Consider the following 21742-nt stretch of genomic DNA (forward strand, 5'->3'; position numbering starts at 1 on the left):
CTACCAAACTTTTTAACATCCAACTGGTTTACCATGAAGGGTTTTGAAACATGTTAAGGCGGACATAAATTACTTGTTTGAGGTTATTTGGGTAGAGTGCCTTTAAACTAATTGAAGTGGGAAAGTTCGTTTCCATCTTAAAAGTTAATGCTTACAAATTTTTTAACATTTAGTCACTGTGGAGTGTTCTCATGACTACTGGCCTCTACATGTAGTTAACTGTTGCGGCCTTCAAATAATTTTTAGATTTAATATAGATCGATTTAATATAATATAATATAATATAATATAATATGATATAGATCGATCTATATTATTATTATCAACCTGCCTAAAGCAGGTGAGTAGGCAATGGCAGATAGATTTCCACCACTTGTGTGTTTTAGCACACTAAAAATTGACTCTAATGCACTGCCATTGATTCTGAGAGGGCTAATAAAGATCGATTTCATACTTAATTTAGTTACAGTCTAAAATGAATGAGCTGTACAAGTTCCTCTGTGTGGCTGCTCCCTTTGGCACTCCAGTGGATACCAATTTGGCCACAATACAGTCACTTGTCAACTTAAAAGATGTGACTGTGCCCCTAAAAAGCAAGGTTTGTGGTTGTAATTATTTTTATTTAAGATAAACTTTCGTGAATTGTCTATTTAAATTCTTAATTGTTACACAATTTTCATTGAATACAAACAGTTCATGAAAGGTGCCTTTAACGCATTGTGTGGACTAAAAAGTTGTGACTTGTTTTTTCCGTTATTGTTCTGAACATTATGATGCCTGGTGACTTTCTTTTTTGTTGTAAATGTTAGCAACCTGCTTGGAAGCCTGTTCAGTACAAAGGAAAACAACAACTTGTCTTTACTGTTAAAGAAGAGATCAGAGCTGTTCAGGTGTGTAACAATTTGACAATGAATAATATGACTTCATCAAGAATTTAATATTTAACGCTATTGGGCTGAACATCAGTTTGTCATTCCTCCTTCTGATCCTCATTTTTTTTTTTTCCTATGTTACTGACCAGGATAGTTTTCCTAACAATTAAGAGTGCAAGATGATGATTATTTCCTTAATTCTCATGACTTGAGTGTTTGATTCAGTAGTGGTACAGTATGGAGAAACTGGATGCTAAAAAATAATTAATCACTCTTCATTTTCAAGACTTGGTCCTAAAGTATGGAATAATCTTCCATGTAGCTTGCGCTCCTTGCCTAAAAGGTCTTTTAATAGCAAAAAAAGTCCATACACTTTTGTTAAAATTACTCAACAATGAACATGATAATTATGACTCTAAGAAAGTAATTGTTGCTAAAATGACTACTGGACTTATGGAACTAAAATAGCACCTTCTATATTTTATTTACATTAATAACCTGTAGACTGTAAACTATTCATACTTTAATTTTAATTTGGATATATCAACAAAGTTGAAATGGTAAATTGGCCACGGTAACGATTACAAAAGCTGACGTTTTGAGCGTTAGCCCTTCGTCAGAGCAAATAGAGGAATTGTGGTTTAATTTACTCTATTTGCTTCGTTGTTAATTGTAGTCATATACTTGTTTGAATCAATTTCACTTTTCTAAATTAACAATATTGTTAGTAATGTCCTTGTAATTTTTATTTCCAACCTCCTTGATATAATTTATTTTAATATTGTCTGCAACCACCCAACTCAATTAGCTTTGCTACATTCAGGTGGGTATTTTTTTCAGTTTTTTGTAATTATTTAATATTAATTTTCTTCTTAAATAAATAAATGAATATAATCACTCTCAGGAATTACCATAAAGGGTTGAAAGAATGTTTTTTTATGTTCCCATATATATCTAATCCAGTTTTTAGTCAGAGAGGGTCGATTTCAATATTTGCTGAAAAGTTCTCCGTGGTCACAAATATCCAAATTTTGATATTTGATAGAGCCTATAATTATATGGAAAGGGTTACAAATGATGAGTGTATATAATAATTATTTAGAGAAGCACACTGCAGATGGGATAGATGTATAATTTATACTAGATATTAAAGTTTGATGGCAGTCTTAAATGGTTTGAATGAGATTGCATGCAATTATTTTGGGGATATTTTCAGTCGGAAAGAGAGCCAGAAAGGATAGTTGCCAAGCAAGGAAGTCAATAATGCCCCAGGGAACCATATTTGGTCTTTTCAGATTTTATTTAGCCTTGTAGCAGTATCCTCTGCCAGAATTAAATTCTCCAACTCGGGGAAGTAATGGTGAATAGAAGCTGCCGATCAACTTGATAGTTGCAAAATACTTTAAATTTGTTGCTATTTTTGTCTCCTGTCAGCATGTGAAAAAACAGGTCCAAGTTGAGCAGCAACTGTTTGGGATCATTTTGTGCAGGGTATGTAAAAAGGTTGTGGTTATTCATTTTGGATAATTTATGGAAGAGACTACAGCATTAGCTAAACAGTCTTAGCTCATAACTTTTTATGTAAGTTGTGATCATTGTGAAATGTTACATTGGTCGAAGTTGACTGATAGAAGGCTATATTTTTCTTAGGTAGAATGCTATAAACTTTTATTACACGACTCGGGAAGTCAGAGGGCCAATAACTAAAATCAACCAATCAAAATGCTCTATTGCCGGTCAATATTCTCTCAGTATTGGACCGGGCACTGTCCCAAATGGTCCCGAATGATACTGCACTTGTGTCCCTTTGAACTTCAGTCGTGTAATAAATCTCTTATTAACCAAGCTTGCTCGGGACTGTACTGGAAGAATATCGGCCCTCGGTCTTTTTTGTACGGACCGAGCATAGCTCGGTCTGTACTGTCAAGACCTCGCGCTGATATTCTCCCAGTACGGCCCTTGCGCTTAGTTGATAACTAAAGATAATTATATGTATTGGGGCTGAATGGCCTTCATTTTTGTGATTTTTTTGAGTTTGCTTTAAAATGTACTAGGTCCAAGCACAATTACAAACTGCAGGTTAAATAGACAACATTCGTATTCCCCTATGGTCCTGGAACGAGTAGGCCCTGAGCATGAATGCGAGGCTGATGAGGGGAAAAGTTGAAAAGAATTCTAGTCTTTATGTAGTGATTTGTTCGATTTCGCGTAAAAATGCCGAAACATCATTGTTATGCCTACAACTCTACCAACAGCAAGGCTAAGAAAAGAAACCAATTAAATACCCCAAAGTTGCAAATGTTACTTTCCACTGTTGCCAACAAATGACGAAAAAAAAACAGTACGCTACTGGGATAAGTGAACAGGAAAGATGTCGAAGGTGGATCGCAGCATGCCAGATGGAAAGCCTAAATGTCACAAGGCATACTTGTATATGCTCTGAACTCTTTTTAGGAGGGTTAGGGCCAACCAAGGCAAACCCTGTTCCTACGATATTTCATTTTCCTAAACATCTCCAACGAAAAAAAGGGAAACAATGCCAGGATCCGGAGACGAAACGTTTGAAGAATGCTTCCACGACAAACAGAATTCAGAAGACAACTAAGCCTGACCAATCGAAGGTTAGAAACCATCTGGATTTCTGGATTTGGGATTGAACCATCTCTTGTAACCAACTTCGCATACACAACATCACTTATGGACTCACGGTCAACGTCGACTGTAAATTCGACAGTGAGTTGGTGAGCTTTTTTCATCAGTTCAACTAATTCTTCCTTCTTTTAGTTGGAGACAGATATTCCTCTAGCCTGCAGGTATTTTTTAAGCTCTGGAACCTTCCAGTTTTAAAAATTTACTTCCATTTCTGCCAAACTGGCCACAACTCTCTTGTTCTTTGCAGCAACTTTTCCCCGCATTAGCCTCGCATTCACGCGCAAGTGCTTACTTGTCCCAGGACCGTCAGGGAATACGAATATTGTCTATTGGCAAAATGTAATTGTTATAAATGCTCTTTTTTTGTTAAAATCATTCGTGAATGGAATGACCTGCTCGCCAATGTTGTTGAGATAGGTAACTTAACACGTTTCAAAACAGCTCTTAAATTATACATGCTCATTTTTTAGGTTTTTATCCATCTTAGATTTTGTTATAAGCAGACATTTTTAAATTTTATTTCTTTGGAAGTTTATTTACATACTAGGGTTAACCACTTAAGTGTGGTTTTCCACTGGCTGAGGGACGAAAGAAGTGGAAAACGTTTTTCTCACACGCAGCTGGGAGAATGGGTTCAAGTATGTGGGGGGTCTCCAGGTCACATGGCGTTTCAAGGTCGGGTTGCATGGTTGGCTTGGCATGGCTCCCAGTTGTGTTTGAGAAACTTCCTTTTTAGGGTACTATTTGTGTTGGATATTCTTTGATACCTTAAATAAAGTATGCATATATGTAAGTGTGTGTGTGTGTGTGTGTGTTTGTGTTTGTGTTCCAGACATGTACACATCCATGACTGGATGATACGTAGCGAGACTTTTGTAAGAGGCATTGATACTTAACATTGTAATTAGGTAGTGAATCAAAATGTTGTCTTTGTTATAAGTGCTTTAACCTTCCTTACATATTAGTAAGTAATATAGACTGCGTTTGATTATTTAATTTCAGTGTGTGATCGCCTAAGAGAAAGTTCAAGAATGATTGCTTAATTGTATTATTATTGCTCAATAAAGATGAGAATTCAACCTTAAAGTGACCATGTGACCATGTGACCATGCAGCCAACAACTGCACTCAGTGTCTAATTGATGAATAAACTTTTACTTCTTTGGGCAAAGTGTTTTAAAGCCTATGTTAAGGCCATTGTTTGATGATTCTTTCTTACCAGGCGGACCTGGAGGGGATCCCAGAAATCACACTGAACATCACCTCCTCCACTCTGGATTTTCTTGTGGTCCACCCCTGTGTGCTTGAGGGAGATACTCATGTCCAGATCCCCTCCTTCCAACCATCCCAGATGCTCAAAGGGCCTGAGTTGGTTGGTAGGAAAGTGAGATTCAGGCCTCCGACAGAATCATTTCCTCTGTGTCACTACTCTGCTAAGACTCCTCATGGCCTTCCAGTTCAAGGGATATACCAGATGCAGGTATGGTGTACAGTCTCGTGTTGTACAGGCTCTCAGCCACATGTACAGGAGACAAGTGAAAGAGGAGATGAGTAACAAATGCCCTCCTTCGCCCCCCCCCCCCCCTCACTTATGCGCCTGCTTCTTTGCTACTTTCCACTAACTGAGAGTAGCCTAGCCTAGTTTTTTTATATGATTACATTATGCCATTGAAGAGTTTCCAATGGGTCAGCCATTATGCAGGGGTTTCATTAATTTTTTCAGCAGGAGGGCAACTGGTTTTCACAGGCGGGCAAAACTTTTTGAACCAGGTGGGCAAAACCGTCCTTACAACTGGTCAATTTGGCTGGTGCCCGGCTCTTAATGAAACCCCTGTTATGGTACATGAGCTGTTTAACTGTGCTGGAAGGAAATAAATTTGTATATAACAGTAGGTTTATCCTTGTTGTAACAGTAAGATTTTAACAATTTTTCATGTTTTTTTTTTCTATGTTAGCACCATTTACAATGAATCTGACTTGTATAGGATGTGAGCTGATAATAGCCAATGTATGCTTGAAGCAGTAGATGTATCAGACAGTTATTGTATTTTTGACTTTGATGTGGAACTGGCATGTGTTGAACACAAATTCTGCAATGATCTTGCTTTAGGGTGATGCAAATTCTGTGCAGATCTCAGTCCAGTTGAGACTCAGCAACAAAGTCAAGAATTCATTTGATTATTGTGAAGTTCATCTTCCCTTCTTTCACAGGTTAGTTACTCTCTGCCTCAGTTCTGCTCCCTGATGACTTAGAAAGATAATACTTAGAAAGGTCTTGCTTTTCTTTTAAGAAGGCAAAAACTTTTTTGACATTGAATTGAGGAGGGTGGTTACTCAAAATGATTTTTTTTTCCCGAAATAGTGTAAGGGTTTCCAGAAGGATGCCTTTCACCCCACTCCGATTTTCTCAATATGCCCCTTTCCTCAGTTCCTAGTGCCATACTAGGCTTGTTGTATAATTTACTGTAAGTGCCTTCTGTGTCATTTAGAGGTCCTGTTGTAAGATTGGATTCTGCAGGTCCATCAGCAGGCAACATTTTGCTTTCCCCTGATAAAAGACGCCTTGTGTGGGATGTAGGTTAGTGCATTTATTTGATAATAATTTTTGTATTTACTTACTGGTTGTGTTTTATGCGCAAAGTGTCGCTGAGACTATACCACCAGTGATTTCCCCAAATAAAAGAAATTTCCCTTATTTGGAGGGGAAAAAGACTGCAAGCGAGGCTGTCCCTCCCCCCCCCCCCCCGGCTACCGTAGCTTATCCTGTCTCGTGCAGCCGCTGTTGTAGCAGGCGCGCGGGCTCTCATTAGCGCCGCGGCATAAGTGGCGAAGCCTGCGAGGACAGAGCTGAATAATGAAATGCTACGTCAGCGGGTATGCGGTCAACAACGCGGGCTCAAATGTCCTTGGTCTAAAATTTAGCGAAAACCGAGGAACTCTGTTTTCATTGAGGGCACTTTCCTATTTCCAAAGGTTTAAAGGAGAAAATTAGTTTTTGAAAATTTTCAGGGGGTGTACCAAATTTTTGGAGGTTGTTCTGTCAAAGAAAAGCGGCAAGGAAAACGACGCCTCGAAACAACAGAATAGGAAATCAACCATGCGAACGACTCAAAATCCGTGTTTCCGCGACAAAACCCAGCGCATGCGTATACGTTATTTAGCTCTGTCGCCTGCGGTTTGAACTCGTTTGACCTCTAAGAGTGACTGGCATCTAATTTCTCCCTACATTATCATCTCTAAATCAAGCATTAAGGTCATGAGAATAAAGGAAACGAAGCTCTGGACTGTTTAATTCATTCTCCGTATCAGCACCTTAGGAAATGTATAAAGAACAGTATGGAGAATATACATACTGATGTTAGAGTGTAAAGGGTTAAAGCTGGCGAACGTGCAGGCGCGTGAGATGTCTGCGAGGGTTTTACGCGAAATCAGATCCCCACGGACCTCTCGTACGCAACTCGCTTGCCAGTTCTCACAGGCTTTATCGCTCATGGCGTAGCGCTAATGAGAGCCTGCTTACAGGCTCGTGGGTGGTGTCGAACGCGAACATTGCGATGCAGACTTTAGCGCCTTCCACCATCGTCTTTTTAGGTCAGAAGTTTCCTTCCAAATCCCTTGAAGTCTCTCTGAGTGCTACTATATTTTTTGGTGAGAAGAGGCAACATCAGGCGACGGCAGACGGTCAGCAACCTACCCTTGTAGAGGATCCCTTCTGTACTGGGATCAACTCGTATGCGCAGGTGGGTCGAACTAAAGATCTCTTTTACTATCATAAATGGTAGCTGGATTAAAAAAATCTCCCATAGGCTTTCTTGGAAGAGATGACTTTTGGGAAAAAGTGTATGATTATCATACCAGATAGAGGTGCTTAAAGAAAAGCTTGTGCCAATTCCTTAACAAGTTAAATTCTGTCACCTGTGTTTTCCCAGCCTAAAAGTTACGAGAGGAATAGTTATTATTTCGAAGGTGTTCTGCCAAGGTTTATTTTGGTGCGCATGCCATGAAGGTTCTTTTCGGGATTCTGTGGTGACGCCTTCATTAATCACTAAGTCTTCTGAACGATCGTTTGCGATCGTTTGAGAGCTTGTAAGCTCGGTTACTGCAAAGAACTTTTTTCGATTGAAAATATTATTACTCTAAAAGATAAGAAGTTGTGGGCCAAGATCACCGACAGCGATTTTACAACAGCTTTAGATGACCTTTTGCCACCAGAGCGACCAATGGTCACGCTACGTAAGAGGCGCCATAATTATATTCTCCCGCTTGTCAGAACTGAACGTTTCAAGAGGACTTTTGTTAATAGATGTTTGTTCTCTTGTTAGTTAGTTAGTAATTTAATAGTAGTTAATTAGTTTTATACTTGCTGAGTTCATATCATTGTAACTAAACACGTTTGTTGTTTAGAGGGCTTAATAAAGACTTTTATTATTATTGTTATTATTATTATTATTATTACTATTATTATTATTATTGTTGTGGTTATCGTACTATTTATCCGACACATTAAGCAGAAAGCCATTCATGTCTCCTTGCTAAACTTGCCCAATAGGTTTATTTCAAGATACAAGACTTCACGCTTTCAGGATGTGCCATAGATCCCAGGTCTCTGGTTGTTTATCCCGGAGGGAAATTCAAATTGAACATCTGTAAGTAACATTGTTTGCTTTCATGGTGGCAAGAGGAAACCCCTTGAAATTCTGAAAGCGATTAGCATATAATATTTCCAAACATTATCACCCCCCTGAATAAAATTGTAAAGTCATGAGAATAGGGCTGTGGACACTCGGTGGCCCACGCACTGTATGTGTATTCGGGTCAGAAAATTCGGGCGAGTACATACCCTTGAGGATAACTGGTAAACTTTCCGCGGATTTCCAGGTGAAATGAATGAAATCATGTGAACAAAGTTTTCTATTGGGTTTCACTTGTTTTGTTTGGCTTTTCTATTCTTTGAGTGTTTCCTCATAATCGTTTAAGGATTTGCGATTGGGATGGAGAAGTAGCATTCACGGGAAAAAAAAAACTTAATCGTTCAGCACATTTCGCAAGTTTGCCAATGTGCCTCGATTTCGGGAACACGACCCAGTTTACAGCTCACTGTATCAAGCCATTTACTGAACATGTATCACTCGTTAATTTCCTCGTTGTGGGTACTCTCCCTTTTTTTTTGTAGCATACGAGTTCTTATCGGCGGACTACAAGATATGGAACACAAATGGAGACGCCTTGTTCGCAAACCCTCTTCCAAATGCAGAGTTACAGTGATGAGGCATTTTTTTACAAAATTTTTGTAATAATTATTTCATACTTCTACTACATGTATAAACTCCCTAAATACAAATATGTTGATGAAGGTTTTTGAAACTGTAGTATAAAACTGTAACACGACGACAATCGAAACTACAAAACGAATCGTGTTCGTTTCATTCAAGTTTCTCACTGCATCAAACAACTTCCACACGAAGTTTCGCGTTTGGAAAAGCCGTTGTCATTTAGAGTTAGCATGAATGAACAACAATGATAACAACATCAATATTGATAATAGTTGTAACAACACTACTAATATTTGGCTTGATCGCGAGAGGAAGTTTGGTCCTCTGAAGTATTTTTAAAGAATTGTTAAATAAATATAAAATATAAAACTGAATAATCAATAGTTGACTGGAAGAGACAGACACCAAGTAGCAGGGGTTTCGATAAGAACTGGTGACCAGCGGTTGACTGCTGTCTGTTTCGCTCCCAGTCTCTCGTGTTTGGATTTCGCCTTTCGGCCCTCTTACGGACAAGGCCGCCTATTGCACAACCTTGTTCCCAGGTCTCTCACCTTCCCGCCCCCTAGAGCGAGAGAGGGCGGGAAGGTGAGCGACCCTGGGAGCGAAGTTGCCTATTACACAGTCAGCGGCTGCTCATGGAAAAAATTACTGAAACCTCTGAATAGACAGAGTTGATTCGATAGAGAACATCCCAGCTGTACAATGAACGAATCCTGAATCCTGCTATTGAGATATTGTATGAAAAACACGTATCAAAATATGCGGAGAAGATTTGCTTACATGAATTGATGGAGCTTTTTCTATTATCAGTCGTTTACTTGTCTTATTTTTTTTAATGTTAAAATTGAAGACTATAACGTTAGTTGAATGTCCTGCCTTCAGTGACACCTTTTTCTAGAAACTGGTAGTAAATATATGACAGTAGATCATCAAATCCTGGACGAAGTCTGAGGAAACAACAATAAAATGAAAGTCAAGGACTTCTAGTTCTTAGAATAATTCTGGCTCTCTTTCGGTCTGTCTTAAAAAAGGACTCAGTGCACGTCTCTGCGTCGCTGTTGGACCGTCCATGAAAAGGGGTGCAATATGGTGTAAATGACTGTGAATATATGAAAATCATATATGTGAACTGCGGTTTAAGAAATGAATAGGAAAGCGATCTTCGCAGTAATGAACACTACTGAAGCATTAGCGAAAATTAGGCCTTAAAAGAATTCAGGCCTGTACGGGATTTGAACCCATGACCTCTGCGAGACCTCTGCGAGATGCAGGCCTAAGTTTTGTTTTTTCAAGCCTTATTTTCACTGCTGCCTAAGTTGTGTGCATCAACGCGAGGATCGCTTTAATATTCAATATGGTGAATTTAGACGAAAATTACACTTGTGAGTTTCTCGGGGGGAGGGGGGGGGGGGCAAAGTAATGAATCAAACAAAAATTCAGTTATCTTACATTTCTTCGTTTAATTGGCTCTCCATCAAATCATTCGCATTCATTTTTGACAATACAGTTCCGTTTGGAAGAGAGACTACTGACATGACAGGAAACCTGCAAAACAATTCCGTAAGAAACTTTCGTGCATGTCTGGTTTTTATCTACCCTAATGGCGCGTGAGATCCCCCAGAATACATTTCCTACTCGGGGAACAAGAACGTCATAAATACCTAGAGGGAAGAGTAACCTGAGAGACTTACCCCCGACCCTCCCGTAGTCTTAATCTGAAAGTGATTCCTCGTTTTCGAGTAGAGATGGCTAGTATCCCAGTAATTGTTTTCTTTTTTTTTTTTACTTATTGGATGAAGCGGAGGCGAACCGCAAGGTTCACTTTCTGGACTTAAGGCCCCGGCTTCGCGGGATTGGTGTGTTTACTGCGCCCGCAGTAATTGGCGCAAGTTTTTGCGGTGTCTCTGCCTGTCGGCGAATCTAACAAAAAATAATAGTTAAGAATTACGTGCTTATACGGAGTTATGGATGCACGCAGGTAATTTCCAAAGTAAGTATTATGCTCAGGGGAGTATTGTACAGTATCTGTGAAAGTTCTTCGTTCTGTCGTGAATAGAATTGCCCCAATATATAACAACGGACGTGATTCGATGGCTATGAACTTAAGATGTTCTTTAAGACTCGTGGGTTGACTAATATATGTACTGAGAACCGCTCCAACGTACTTGTAAATATCCAAATGTGCCTGAGCTGCTTTAGTCACCTCCAGATTGGTACCATTTGCCGCTATATCCTGTGAATATAGCGAGTAAAGAATCTTAGAATTTCCGTATAGAAATGATAATAAAAAAGAAGTTTATTTATTGAACAGAAGTTTAAAATAAATTGTAAACTGAAAACATTTGGGTGAAAAATAAAAAAAATTGGCTTAAACTACCAAAAACGACTGGACGAACGAATAACACACTGGACGAATCAAAGAACCGACAAACAACAAACCTCGTAGGAAAGCAAAGAGAAATGAAAGGACGAGTTTAAGAATAAAAAGCGTTCGAAGGGACAAAACATTTACTGATCGATACAAAAAGCGAATGGACGAGCAAAAGATTGTCGAAATCAGGGAAACCAATAACAGTGGCCGAATTAGGAAGGGAATGGAAGGAAATAGAAAAGGAGGAAGGAGGGAACGAACGAAGGAATGAATGAGTGAGCGAGCATGTAAGAATTGGATCGAACGAACTAACGAGAGAGCGAGGAAGGAAGGAGGGAACGAACGAAAGAACAAACCAGTGAGGAAGGAAGGAGAGAACGAACTTACGAACGAATGAGCTCGCAAGCGAACGAACGAAAGAACGAGCGAGTAAATTAAGGAGGAAGGAGGAAACAAATGCACAAACGAACGAGCAAACATGCAAACGGGCCAACGAGCAGAAAGCGAACGCGCCAAAGAGCAAACGAGCGAACGAAGAAGGAGGGAAAGAGGGAAGAAACAACAAAAAACAACCAATGAACAGACGGAAAGACGAAACAGCGAACAATCAGTCAAGTGAACAGCAGTGCACATTCTAGGAACATTATACATTGTTGGTTACAAACCTTTAGCTCTTTAACAAGTGTCCAGCTGCTGATGAATTTCTTCTTCAACATGTGGACCACGGGCGGGCTCTCCAACGGACCTTCTCGGAGAGTCCGCCCCGAACCTGTAAATGCAAGGCAAATTAATCGCCTAAGGTCGCACTACAATTTGATGAACGTGAGCCAATTCACTCAAATCACTGCACTTTTTCTAGGGGGAGGGGATGACGCATAACCAAAAATAAAGAAATCACAATCGGCCAATCGAAATGAAGGACAATTTAACCAGCGACTGTGAGACCCGCAAAACGCCAGGAAAGAAAGTGACCGTGTGACAGCACGCCAGTAAAAAGCCTTCACCTAAAGGTACCTATAGTTATAACTATAATAAAACGCCTTGGTAAAAAATAAAAATTGGACAAGATTAAAGATTATACCTCAGCATGATTGGTCGTCTAAGGCTCCCCACAGCAGAATATGATGAACCAATTTATTTTCTTCTCTCGCCTTGCTGAGTGCATCTTCAAAGGGCACGTAGGGAACCTGGAATGTAGATCGAGGAGATCAGCTTTAAATCTTGAAAGAGGGGGTAAGTTCCTAAAGAAACTGCAGTGCTGCGTCGGTGGGGGAGTGTAGCAAGGTAATTTGGTTTATCAACTGAGTTGATAGTGTAGTGTAGCCACCGGAAAGAGTTTCTGACGTTTCGAGCGTTAGCCCTTCGTCAGAACGACTTCGCAATATCAACTCAGTTAATAAAACCAAATCATCTTGTTTAATCTTGGAAGCCCAGTGGTCCGTTAGCGCCAGCTTTTGTCCTTAAACCCATCAACAAAGCTAAGAGCTAGTAAGAGCGTTTTATCGATAAAGCGTCACAAAACCGGAATCATGGTGTTCACAAAGATCTATCTGCACTAAGGAATTTATCTCAAAGAGCCAACGAAAACTCGTAGTAAAAACAACCAATTTGCCTAATGCGCGGGAAAATGCGAGTTATCAAGTCGCGATTGGTTTAGTTTTGAATCTGGTTGAGAAAGTGGCGCGAGTTTTCCTCGCTGTGTGATTGGTTCAGAAAACTCGCACCACTTTCTTATCCAATCAGACTCAAAACTAAAACCAATCGCGACTTGCGAACTTGGATTTTCCCGCGCATCAGACAGGTTGTTTGTTTCGTACTTTAAAACAGATTGTCTCTTCTTTAAACCTTATCATTTGAAGACTCTTCAAGCACTTTCTGAAAATTCATGACGTATTTATTCACTTATTTATTTACTAAGTTACGTAATTGATTATTTGTCAATTTTAATGAACCAGTAACTAAACTCTTATCAGGCGAGTTTGTACATTTTACCTCTTTAAAGGAGTAGAACGCATTTTCAAGCGCTTTGTAAGCCTCCTCAAATGAAATCTCTTTGTCCCATTTGATAGTTTTGTTGGTGGATTTTGCCTCATCAACAGTTTCTTGATTACCAGGCAGAATCGAAGGCATGACACTGTTTAGCTCCATTTGGGGTAGAAACCCTGAGGGAAAAGTTTGTTATCATTGACAGAATATAGAAAAACATATATACATAGAAGTTGTGAATCTCTACTAAGAGAGAGTATAATAATTTCAATTGAGAGCGGTAAAACAACAATTGCCAATCAGAATGAAAAAAAATTAACCCAAGCAGCCAATGAACTTTCAGAGCGAAAACAAACGAACTGTCTAGATAAAGTGTGGGAAAACGCAAGATACCAAATCGAAATTTGTTTTTATCGGTCTTTCATCTCAGTGATTAAGAGGGTCATGTAAGTTTTCTGCGTCGATCACGGACATCACGGACATTTTGCAAAATCACTGCGATCTTGAATTATTTCTGACAGTAAATTGAAAATTGCCCTAGACTTACTAGAGTTGGAAGAACATATCTGGAGTCATATTTGTCAACCTTTCATTTATTCGCACAATTTTTATACCATAAAAAGTTCTACTAACCAATGTCTACTTCCATGTCCCCAGGCCCCTCACTACTCTCGTAACTTGTGTCTATGTAAAAAATACAAAGTAACATTACGAGGAAACTACAAAATGATGAAAGTACATTTTGCATTGCCATGTATTTACTTCTAAGTCTGACTGTTCATTTGATTTATTTTATCCACGTTTACTTGTAGGCTACTTTGGTACTAGCCAGTTACAAACGACCCCTAAGGCATGTAATGCTTCCACTCTCATCGTGTTTAAAAAAAAAAAGGATCTCACTTACTAACTTACTTACTTACTACCTCTGTCAAGTGAAAATGCCCTTTGCTCCTGGTGGACATGTATTTTGTGTGTTTCAATGAATACGTATTACATGGTTTTGACTATTCAAGTGCTCCGTAGGTCAGGCCTAAGGTGAAAATTTGGGGTTGAGGTTATTGGTGTCGAGGCTCTAAAGTGCATGCGCCAGTCCAAGATTTTCAAAGGAAGGTTTCATCAAGAACCAGTTGAAAAGCATACGAAAACTGGTATAAAGATTGTGATTGGTTAGCAGTTCTTCTGCTTCTGCTAGCGACTCGGACAATCTAACTTTTTTGACACTTTTCCTTGGATCATCAGCGTCAGAGTTGTAAGCGGAATGAAGAAAATAAAACCACGCTTATTTGTCCGAATCTAATTCCCGGTCAAGCTTATGAGTCCGCTCACGACTCCGATTTTCGTTTTTCACTGCATCGAAAGTCCTCATACGACTTTAAATACGGCGCGCAGTCGAAAAGCACTCTCGTTTTTGGCCTCTGGTATGGTCGATTACAATGATGTGTAATATTATGGAGTATTTCGGTATACCTGTGTCTTCTTCTTCTACAGTGGAAACAAGCCATTCCATATCTAAATTACACGAGAGATATAGCATACTTTTAAAGTTATACAATTCTTGTAGCAAAGAACTTAAAAGTAATACATGCCGCGCGAACAATTTACTTGAACTATTACTTGTATTAGAAATGAGCTACATCCACTTCAGAATAAAAGGAACTGATATTTTGATGTGTAAACTAGTGGCAAAATTCCCTAACCAAATAATTATTAGGCCTTGCGCTTTCCCTCTTGATGAAAATCTTTCATTCCGGCAGTACATGATGGGAAGTAATCATAAATAAAACTGTAGAGTGAGGCAAAGTTTCCGTCGCTCCTGGTTTTTGCATAGTTTGGCTCGACAGTCGAGCCTCGCTTGACGTACCCTGCAAAGAAGAACTCTGGCTCTGCTGTATATTGAACTAGTGCGTCAGAGGTACCAGTTTGGAGCCATGCAGCCCAGAGGAATTCTTGTTTCATTGCGCACCACTGGTGTGGGGATCTTCTACTCTATTTGATTGTTAACTTAAAGGTGTAAATTATGTTATTGTGGGTTAAAACATGAGCACACTACAATTAACCTTCGTTTCTCTAAAAGTACTCACCCACATTTAAACTTCTATTATTAGGTACAGCCACATGAAAAGACTCCACATGACTCCCATCCCTTTTAATCACAATATTACCCAAGAACTGCGAAGGAGTGAACCAGAATGGCATTAAAGGAGGTTCATTCAGCTGAAACTCGGCATGTATCCTGGCAAAAGGAAAGTAAAAATACCCTTTAAGCATTTAGTAACAAACATGAACCAATATTCCAAGTTTGCCTCTAGCCACCTTTGCGAGTTGGCCTGGCCTAAAGTAAAATGAGTTTTACTACACCTCCGCCAGTTTTCCCAAATCATTCAGCTTGTTTCATAGAGTTCAAAACAGTCTTATCCAGAAGGAATTATTCAATACATTTGATTACTCATGCTATAAAACCTAATAGACACCTGTACCCTTAATTCTGTAGTGACTTAACTAAAGTAACAAATTCAACTTTTGACTTGTTCAATTACCAGCCAGAGCAATCAAATTATTGGCTACTTAATTAAATGAAATATTTTAAGCCACGTTTCACTTGTTTTTATTGTGCTGTTGATTGCTAAAAGGAAAATTTATTGAAACTTGAGAGGAGTATTTCATTTAATAGTTTGTGGTTCAAAATCTCTTGGTCCCAAATCTAGCTCTGCTGAACAAGAATATAGCATCAATTCAAAACCTGTCTATATCTTCAGTAGTACTTTGTGAGATAAGCTCTTGATGTTGTGTAGGGCCATTGAGTATGAAAAAATTGCTTTTTGATTTTCAAAGGCCATTTATTTGAAATTCAACCCAGACAGAAGAGTGGACTTTCCATATAAACAACAAAAAAGAAAAAAAAAAAAAAGTGAAAACCTGAAAACAATATCCAAGTAGTCATTGCTCTCTGCTCGGACACAGGCAACTGTTCCTTGTGGACCAAACCTGGTCAATAGAAATGGCCTTGGATGGAACATGCTCAGCAGTTTGTACAAAATGGCCAGTCTCCCTTTCACAGGGGTAGGGTAATGTCTACTGCTGGTCAAACCTGGACCTGTGCATTTAAATATATCATTTTATGACTATAAGAATTGCACAGCAGGGTATAATGAAGTTTTGATTTACTTGCTACAATTTGTGACAATATTTCATGGGACACTGGATTTAGAATTGAGGACAAAGAAAAAGAGAAGAGGCAGATTGCCTAACTAATGTCTGATCCCAAACTCAGCATTTTTCAAAGTTGCTTTTGATTTGGAGACCCAGAATCATACCTTGATTAGCTGAAAATAATAGAGTTTATCATAAGTCACAGGACAAAAGTTTTTGATATCAAGCAGTATTGCTGAAAATCATTTTTGAAAGTTCACGTGACATCTTGAACAATCAAGGAAATTAGGGGTTATCTTTCCTAAAAAAAATAACATTGATAAAATATTAAAATAAATCTTTTTATTTATTTGAATGGAGGTTTTCCCAGCCACTTTTATTACTGAATAATATCAACTCCAAATGAACAAAATAGATCAATCTGCTTCATTCTATTATCAGAGTCAAACTTCATATAAATCAATATTATCTTCTCAGCCATGCAACCAGTAACAGCTACCGCCATCATTTTCTACTTCTGATCAATTTATCAATTTTATAATTAATAAAAGGTAATTAAAAATAGAAATGGGCATACGGTACCATTTTTATCCATTCTAGATTCCACAATGTACCATGATTGGCCTAATGGCAGTTTGAGGACTGGGTAAGGTAAAAATGCTCTAAATTCATCTACAGAATATGTTGCTATGGGAACTGCAGAAGTGTTCCATGACTTTAGTCCCTGTATTTCACGTTCATTTCCCTAAGAAAACAAATTTACCCAAGTTGATAACTTACGACTCAGTTCAACAGATTAATTTGTTGCAACTTACAAGCACAGAGTCAGATACCTTGTTTCAACAACTAAAGATAAGCATAACCTACAGTACTCTTAATTATTACATGACTCGGGCAGTCAGAGGGCCAATAACTAAAATCAACCAATCAAAATGCTCTATTGCCGGTCCAATATTCTCTAAGTATTGGACCGGGCATTGTCCCAAATGGTTCCGAATGATACCACACTTGTATCCCTTTGAACTTCAGTAGTATAATAAATCTCTTATAAACCAAGCTTGCTCGGGACCGTAATGGAAGAATATCGGCCCTCGGTCTTTTTTGTACGTACCTCGCTGCGCTCAGTCCGTACTGTCAAGACCTCGAGCCAATATTCTCCCAGTACGGCCCTCGCGCTCGGTTAATAAGATATATATATATATAGTCCCCCCTGTTCTGCAAGGTCTGTCATGCAAGTAAAAAAAAAAACATCAACGAAAAAAAAAAAAATTGACCTTAAAGTACCCTGCGTGAACTTCTAGGAGTGAGGTTCATGTTTTGTACCATTACATCAATTTTTTGTGTGCCTAATCACTCCTAGAGTTCTGCATGGTACACTAATGTCTGATTTCTTTTTTACTTGCTCTTACTAATGACTTCCCCAAAAAGAACCGACTGCTCATAGTCTAACTTATTAATTAGCATAATTCACATTAAACAATCGTACAATTAGTATATGACATAAACAGAAATTCAAAAGGTCAAAATTATTACCCAGTCTGTATAATAAATATGTTTATGGCTGAATGTAAAACTGACATTTCCAAAATGGTTTTTTAAACTTTTCAGCAAACTCAAAATAAAAAAAAAATCTAATTTATCAGCATGTCGTAAATTGTATAATGTACAGCATGTACCTGCATGACTTGCTTAACTGGATCATGGAATCTGTATTTTTAAGTCATTATAAAAATTTTACAAATAATACTCACATCAAACCCTGAAGAATCATCAGAATACTTGGTCATTGAGGTCAGCACCAGAGAAGTGAAATTACTTTTTACAGTCAACTGTTCTGTTGCAGCCATGTAAGTCACATCTGGTCCAGAAGTCTCACTACTGCTGTCAGCTACCTTCTCTTGATGAGGTTCTTCTACAGCTGGTTTCTGTGTTAAAAACATCAAATTCAACCCTTTGACTCTTAACAGTGACTAGCATCTAATTTCCGCTTACAATATCACCCCTGAATCACACATTAAAAACCGCCTTTATAACCACCTCCCGGTTATAGCTCAATTAATGGATGGAGCGCTGGACTGATGTGCGGGAGGTCGAGGGTTCGAGCCGCGGCCAGACCAACACTCAAGGTCTTAAAATAATTGAGAAGAATATTCTGCCTTTCTATAACATCAAGAAATGGTTTAGATATTCTAGTCTTCTCGGATAGGGATGAATAAATGGAGCTCCCGTCTCCTGCAGGGTTAGGGGTAGGAGACATTAATTTCCCACACACAAGATTACTGTGTGATGGATGTCCTCGCCTGGGGTGGGATGGGTGGGTTGTTGTCTTGTGTTTTATACAGTAACCTCTGGCTCGGGCAATATGGGTAACCATACCCCACGTAAAGATATTAAACTTTGATTACTATTACTATTATTACTATAATTATTACTATTACAGTATATAATTACTATTATTAAGGTCATGCAGGAGAATAAAGGAAATTATCACCAACCAAAGGAGCTCATAAATTGTTAAACAAATTCTCCTTGTCAGCACCTTAGATAACAGCAGTATGGGGTACTGATAAGGGTCTAGTGGTGATCCCTGCCTTTAGAAAATGTAGAGGCCAACCTATCCATTCTGGGACTCGTACTAATTTCAGAGGCATGAAGCAACTACTGTCTAAGGATGGGTACTGTAGGATTAGTTTTGATATTAGGAGTCCCATTAATTTGATTCAGAAAACACACATTTCTTTACCTCTATAGGCAAAATTAGCAAGGAAACATTGCAAGACAATCAAATCTTACATTCTTCATACAGTGTAGTACTGGCATGCAACCCTGCGTTTCCAAGAATTTTGGTGTCTGACAAGTTGTAAAAAAAAAAAACAAACTCAAGTCTGATGGGTTAGGGGGTCTTCCCCAGACCCTTCAACCTCAAATCTCCCCCCCCCCCCCCACCAGTGTTTGAAGGAGTATTGGCATGTCTCCCTTCTAAAAGGAAACCAGCTATTATCTTTTGCAGCATAAAAGGGAGAGAGTAAAGTTAAGTCAAGCTCACAAAACATATGTTTCCTTATTTATATTTATATTTTATAACTATACTCTGGAATAAATTATTCTGGAGTTAATTTGCATTATGAATTTGATAAATTTTATTCAGTTTATAAATTAAGTGTCATTTGAATTCACCGTGGCCAGAGTACCACAAGTCCCTCCCTTTATGTCTACCAACTCTCCTTCCAAACCTCTCCAGCCAACCTACATGTAAATAACCTCTTAGGAAAACCTTCACAAAATGTCTAAAGGAATGATAATACTCTGTGCATTAAATTTTGTGATTGTCTCATTAACAAATATCATGGCAGGTGCTACATTTAAGTAACAATACAGAATATCAGAGCAGCAGGTGCTTCCACTTATTTTGAGATTCCATGATACACCCTTGAAACTAAGTATGCAGATATAGAGTAAATTCTTATAATGATATACGTATAATTAATGACCTATTTCTCACATGCTTCTGTGTGTTATTTGCTTTTCAAGATGTAACTATAGACCCAATATGAGTACATTGTATTAAATTTTCAAACTTCCTTCAAACAAATTTCAAACTCTCAACTTTATTCTTACTTTTTGCTGCACAAACTGATTTCAACCCTCAGCCAATTGCAACACATCAACAAAACCATCCATTAGTTTTCATTACATGATACAATATTAAGAATTGTTTCTTAAATCATCCACAACACCATGCCTTACACCCATATCAGGCTTTACCCCTCAACTCTTTGCTTGTGAATTCATGTTGTATTTGTGTTAAGCCAAAATGATCCTCTATAATAGCAACAGTTGCAATTGATATTGTGATAAAAGCAAGTCATTATTGTCAAACAACTTGGTCTGTTGTGGAGAGTGCAAGGATTGTTAGGGTTTTTCCTGCCTATAGCTGATTGTGTCACATCTTTGCCTTTTCTAATCACTTTTTTGTTCTTTTAGGTACATTACCAGCATTGCTGTCACTCTAAATAACTGAGCAGACAAAGCAAAAGGAACTGTTTACAACATTCAAGGAACTTCACTGCATGTTAATTGTTGTAGTTGTTTGAGGTATAAATCATGTTGTCACATTTGTTAGTTCAAGATTTTGTAAAGCTTCCCCATGTATTTCTAACATTTCACCCTTCAATTAATCCTTAGGATTAACCGTTGCTTTATATTTCCTTGTAAATTACTCATTCCCTCTGAGAGATTACTCGTGCTATCTAACTCAACAACATCCTGTTAAGTCAGCCGGCAAGATCCTCGTGTTCGCGTTCCCACACAATATTAAGATCGTATATGTGCACGATCCTTCGCAGTAAAGCACTATTTAAGCAATAGTGAAAATCAGACCTGAAAAAAATTCAGGCCTGAACGGGATTCGAACCACTGACCTCTGCGATACTAGTGCAGCGCTCTACCAATTGAGCTAACAAGCCAACTGGGAGCAGGCCATCAAATTAATTCGACATAAACCCGTAGATGATAAATCAAACAACAAATATATATGAAATACATATAATTTATATGAACTGCGGTTATGAAACGTATATGTGCACGATCCTTCGCAGTAAAGCACTATTTAAGCAATAGTGAAAATCAGACCTGAAAAAAAAAATTCAGGCCTGTACGGGATTCGAACCACTGACCTCTGCGATACTAGGGCAGCGCTCTACCAATTGAGCTGACAAGCCAACTGGGAGCAGGCCATCACCTTCACTGCGAAGGATCGTGCACATATACGTTTCATAACCGCAGTTCATATATATGTATTTCATATATATTTGTTGTTTAATATTAAGATCATTCTGCCTGTATCCGCTAACAAATCTCTTTGAGTTTCTACCCAAAATAAAAACAAGAGTACTTACTTTTCGATGCAAAATTTTGTTCGCAACTTGGATAAATTCCGACAAATCCAGAACCCCGTCCAAGTTTTCATCGAATGTCACAAACAGACTTAATACTTTCTCATCAACCACATCAAATCTTAAGCCGGCTTCGCTATCAACTGCTGTTTTTAAAATCTGGCGTTGAATTCGCATTAAGACAAAGCGATCTACAAAAACAGCAACTACTGCGACCAAAAGCGTCGTAAAAGCAATCGTCATCTTCGTTTTGTAACCGGAAGTGAAATCTTTGGGGCGATTTTTCACAGCAGCAGTAGCTGCATATTCGCGGTTTTCACTCATTCTCGTGTTCTGTTGAGAACAAGCGCCATTGCTGCAACTTAAGGCAATGGAAGGGAAGTAATGGAAGGACCACACCAGTTTCGAATTTCAAGGAACTACATACTTTTGCTCTGTTAATGCTGAAGTCTGGTTCAGCTGTTGCCTTTAAATTTAACAGCGCGCTTTTTGTTCTTATGATAATACACCCATTTTGATTGGCTAGATTTTACAGTCGAACCAA

The 21742-nt window shown here is 38.5% G+C and overlaps 1 protein-coding gene and 1 pseudogene across 4 annotated transcripts in view; one reads left to right on the forward strand and one right to left on the reverse strand.

Moving 5' to 3' along the window:
* LOC111324980 (AP-5 complex subunit mu-1) overlaps positions 1–9795 on the forward strand; it is a 17372-nt gene extending 7577 nt beyond the window's left edge. Inside the window, exons 6-15 of one of the 2 annotated variants that reach the window (XM_088762835.1) lie at positions 464–598; positions 810–890; positions 1681–1695; positions 2307–2363; positions 4746–5003; positions 5634–5734; positions 6013–6101; positions 7115–7263; positions 8073–8169; positions 8697–9795. In XM_088762835.1, the coding sequence (XP_088618961.1) occupies positions 464–598; positions 810–890; positions 1681–1695; positions 2307–2363; positions 4746–5003; positions 5634–5734; positions 6013–6101; positions 7115–7263; positions 8073–8169; positions 8697–8788 (1074 nt within the window). In that variant the 3' untranslated portion in view covers positions 8789–9795. The remainder of the gene's footprint in view (positions 1–463; positions 599–809; positions 891–1680; positions 1696–2306; positions 2364–4745; positions 5004–5633; positions 5735–6012; positions 6102–7114; positions 7264–8072; positions 8170–8696) is intronic. The other variant, XM_022928659.2, reaches the window with a different exon arrangement.
* Positions 9620–21671, reverse strand: LOC111324978 (selenoprotein N-like; annotated as a pseudogene). Of its 2 annotated transcripts, none has more exons than XR_016002375.1 (13): positions 21202–21671; positions 18055–18228; positions 16886–17048; positions 16070–16247; positions 15235–15386; positions 14621–14662; positions 13787–13837; positions 13160–13329; positions 12249–12354; positions 11833–11936; positions 10962–11029; positions 10246–10341; positions 9620–9743 (listed from the first exon to the last, which is right to left on the reverse strand). The product of XR_016002375.1 is annotated as a selenoprotein N-like, transcript variant X1 (transcript). The 2 variants fall into 2 exon arrangements; XR_016002376.1 differs by having other exon boundaries at positions 10942–11029.
* Between the last annotated feature and the right edge of the window lie 71 nt (positions 21672–21742).

Source organism: Stylophora pistillata, chromosome 6, assembly GCF_964205215.1.
Source record: "Stylophora pistillata chromosome 6, jaStyPist1.2, whole genome shotgun sequence".
Classification (NCBI taxonomy): Eukaryota; Metazoa; Cnidaria; class Anthozoa; order Scleractinia; family Pocilloporidae; genus Stylophora; species Stylophora pistillata.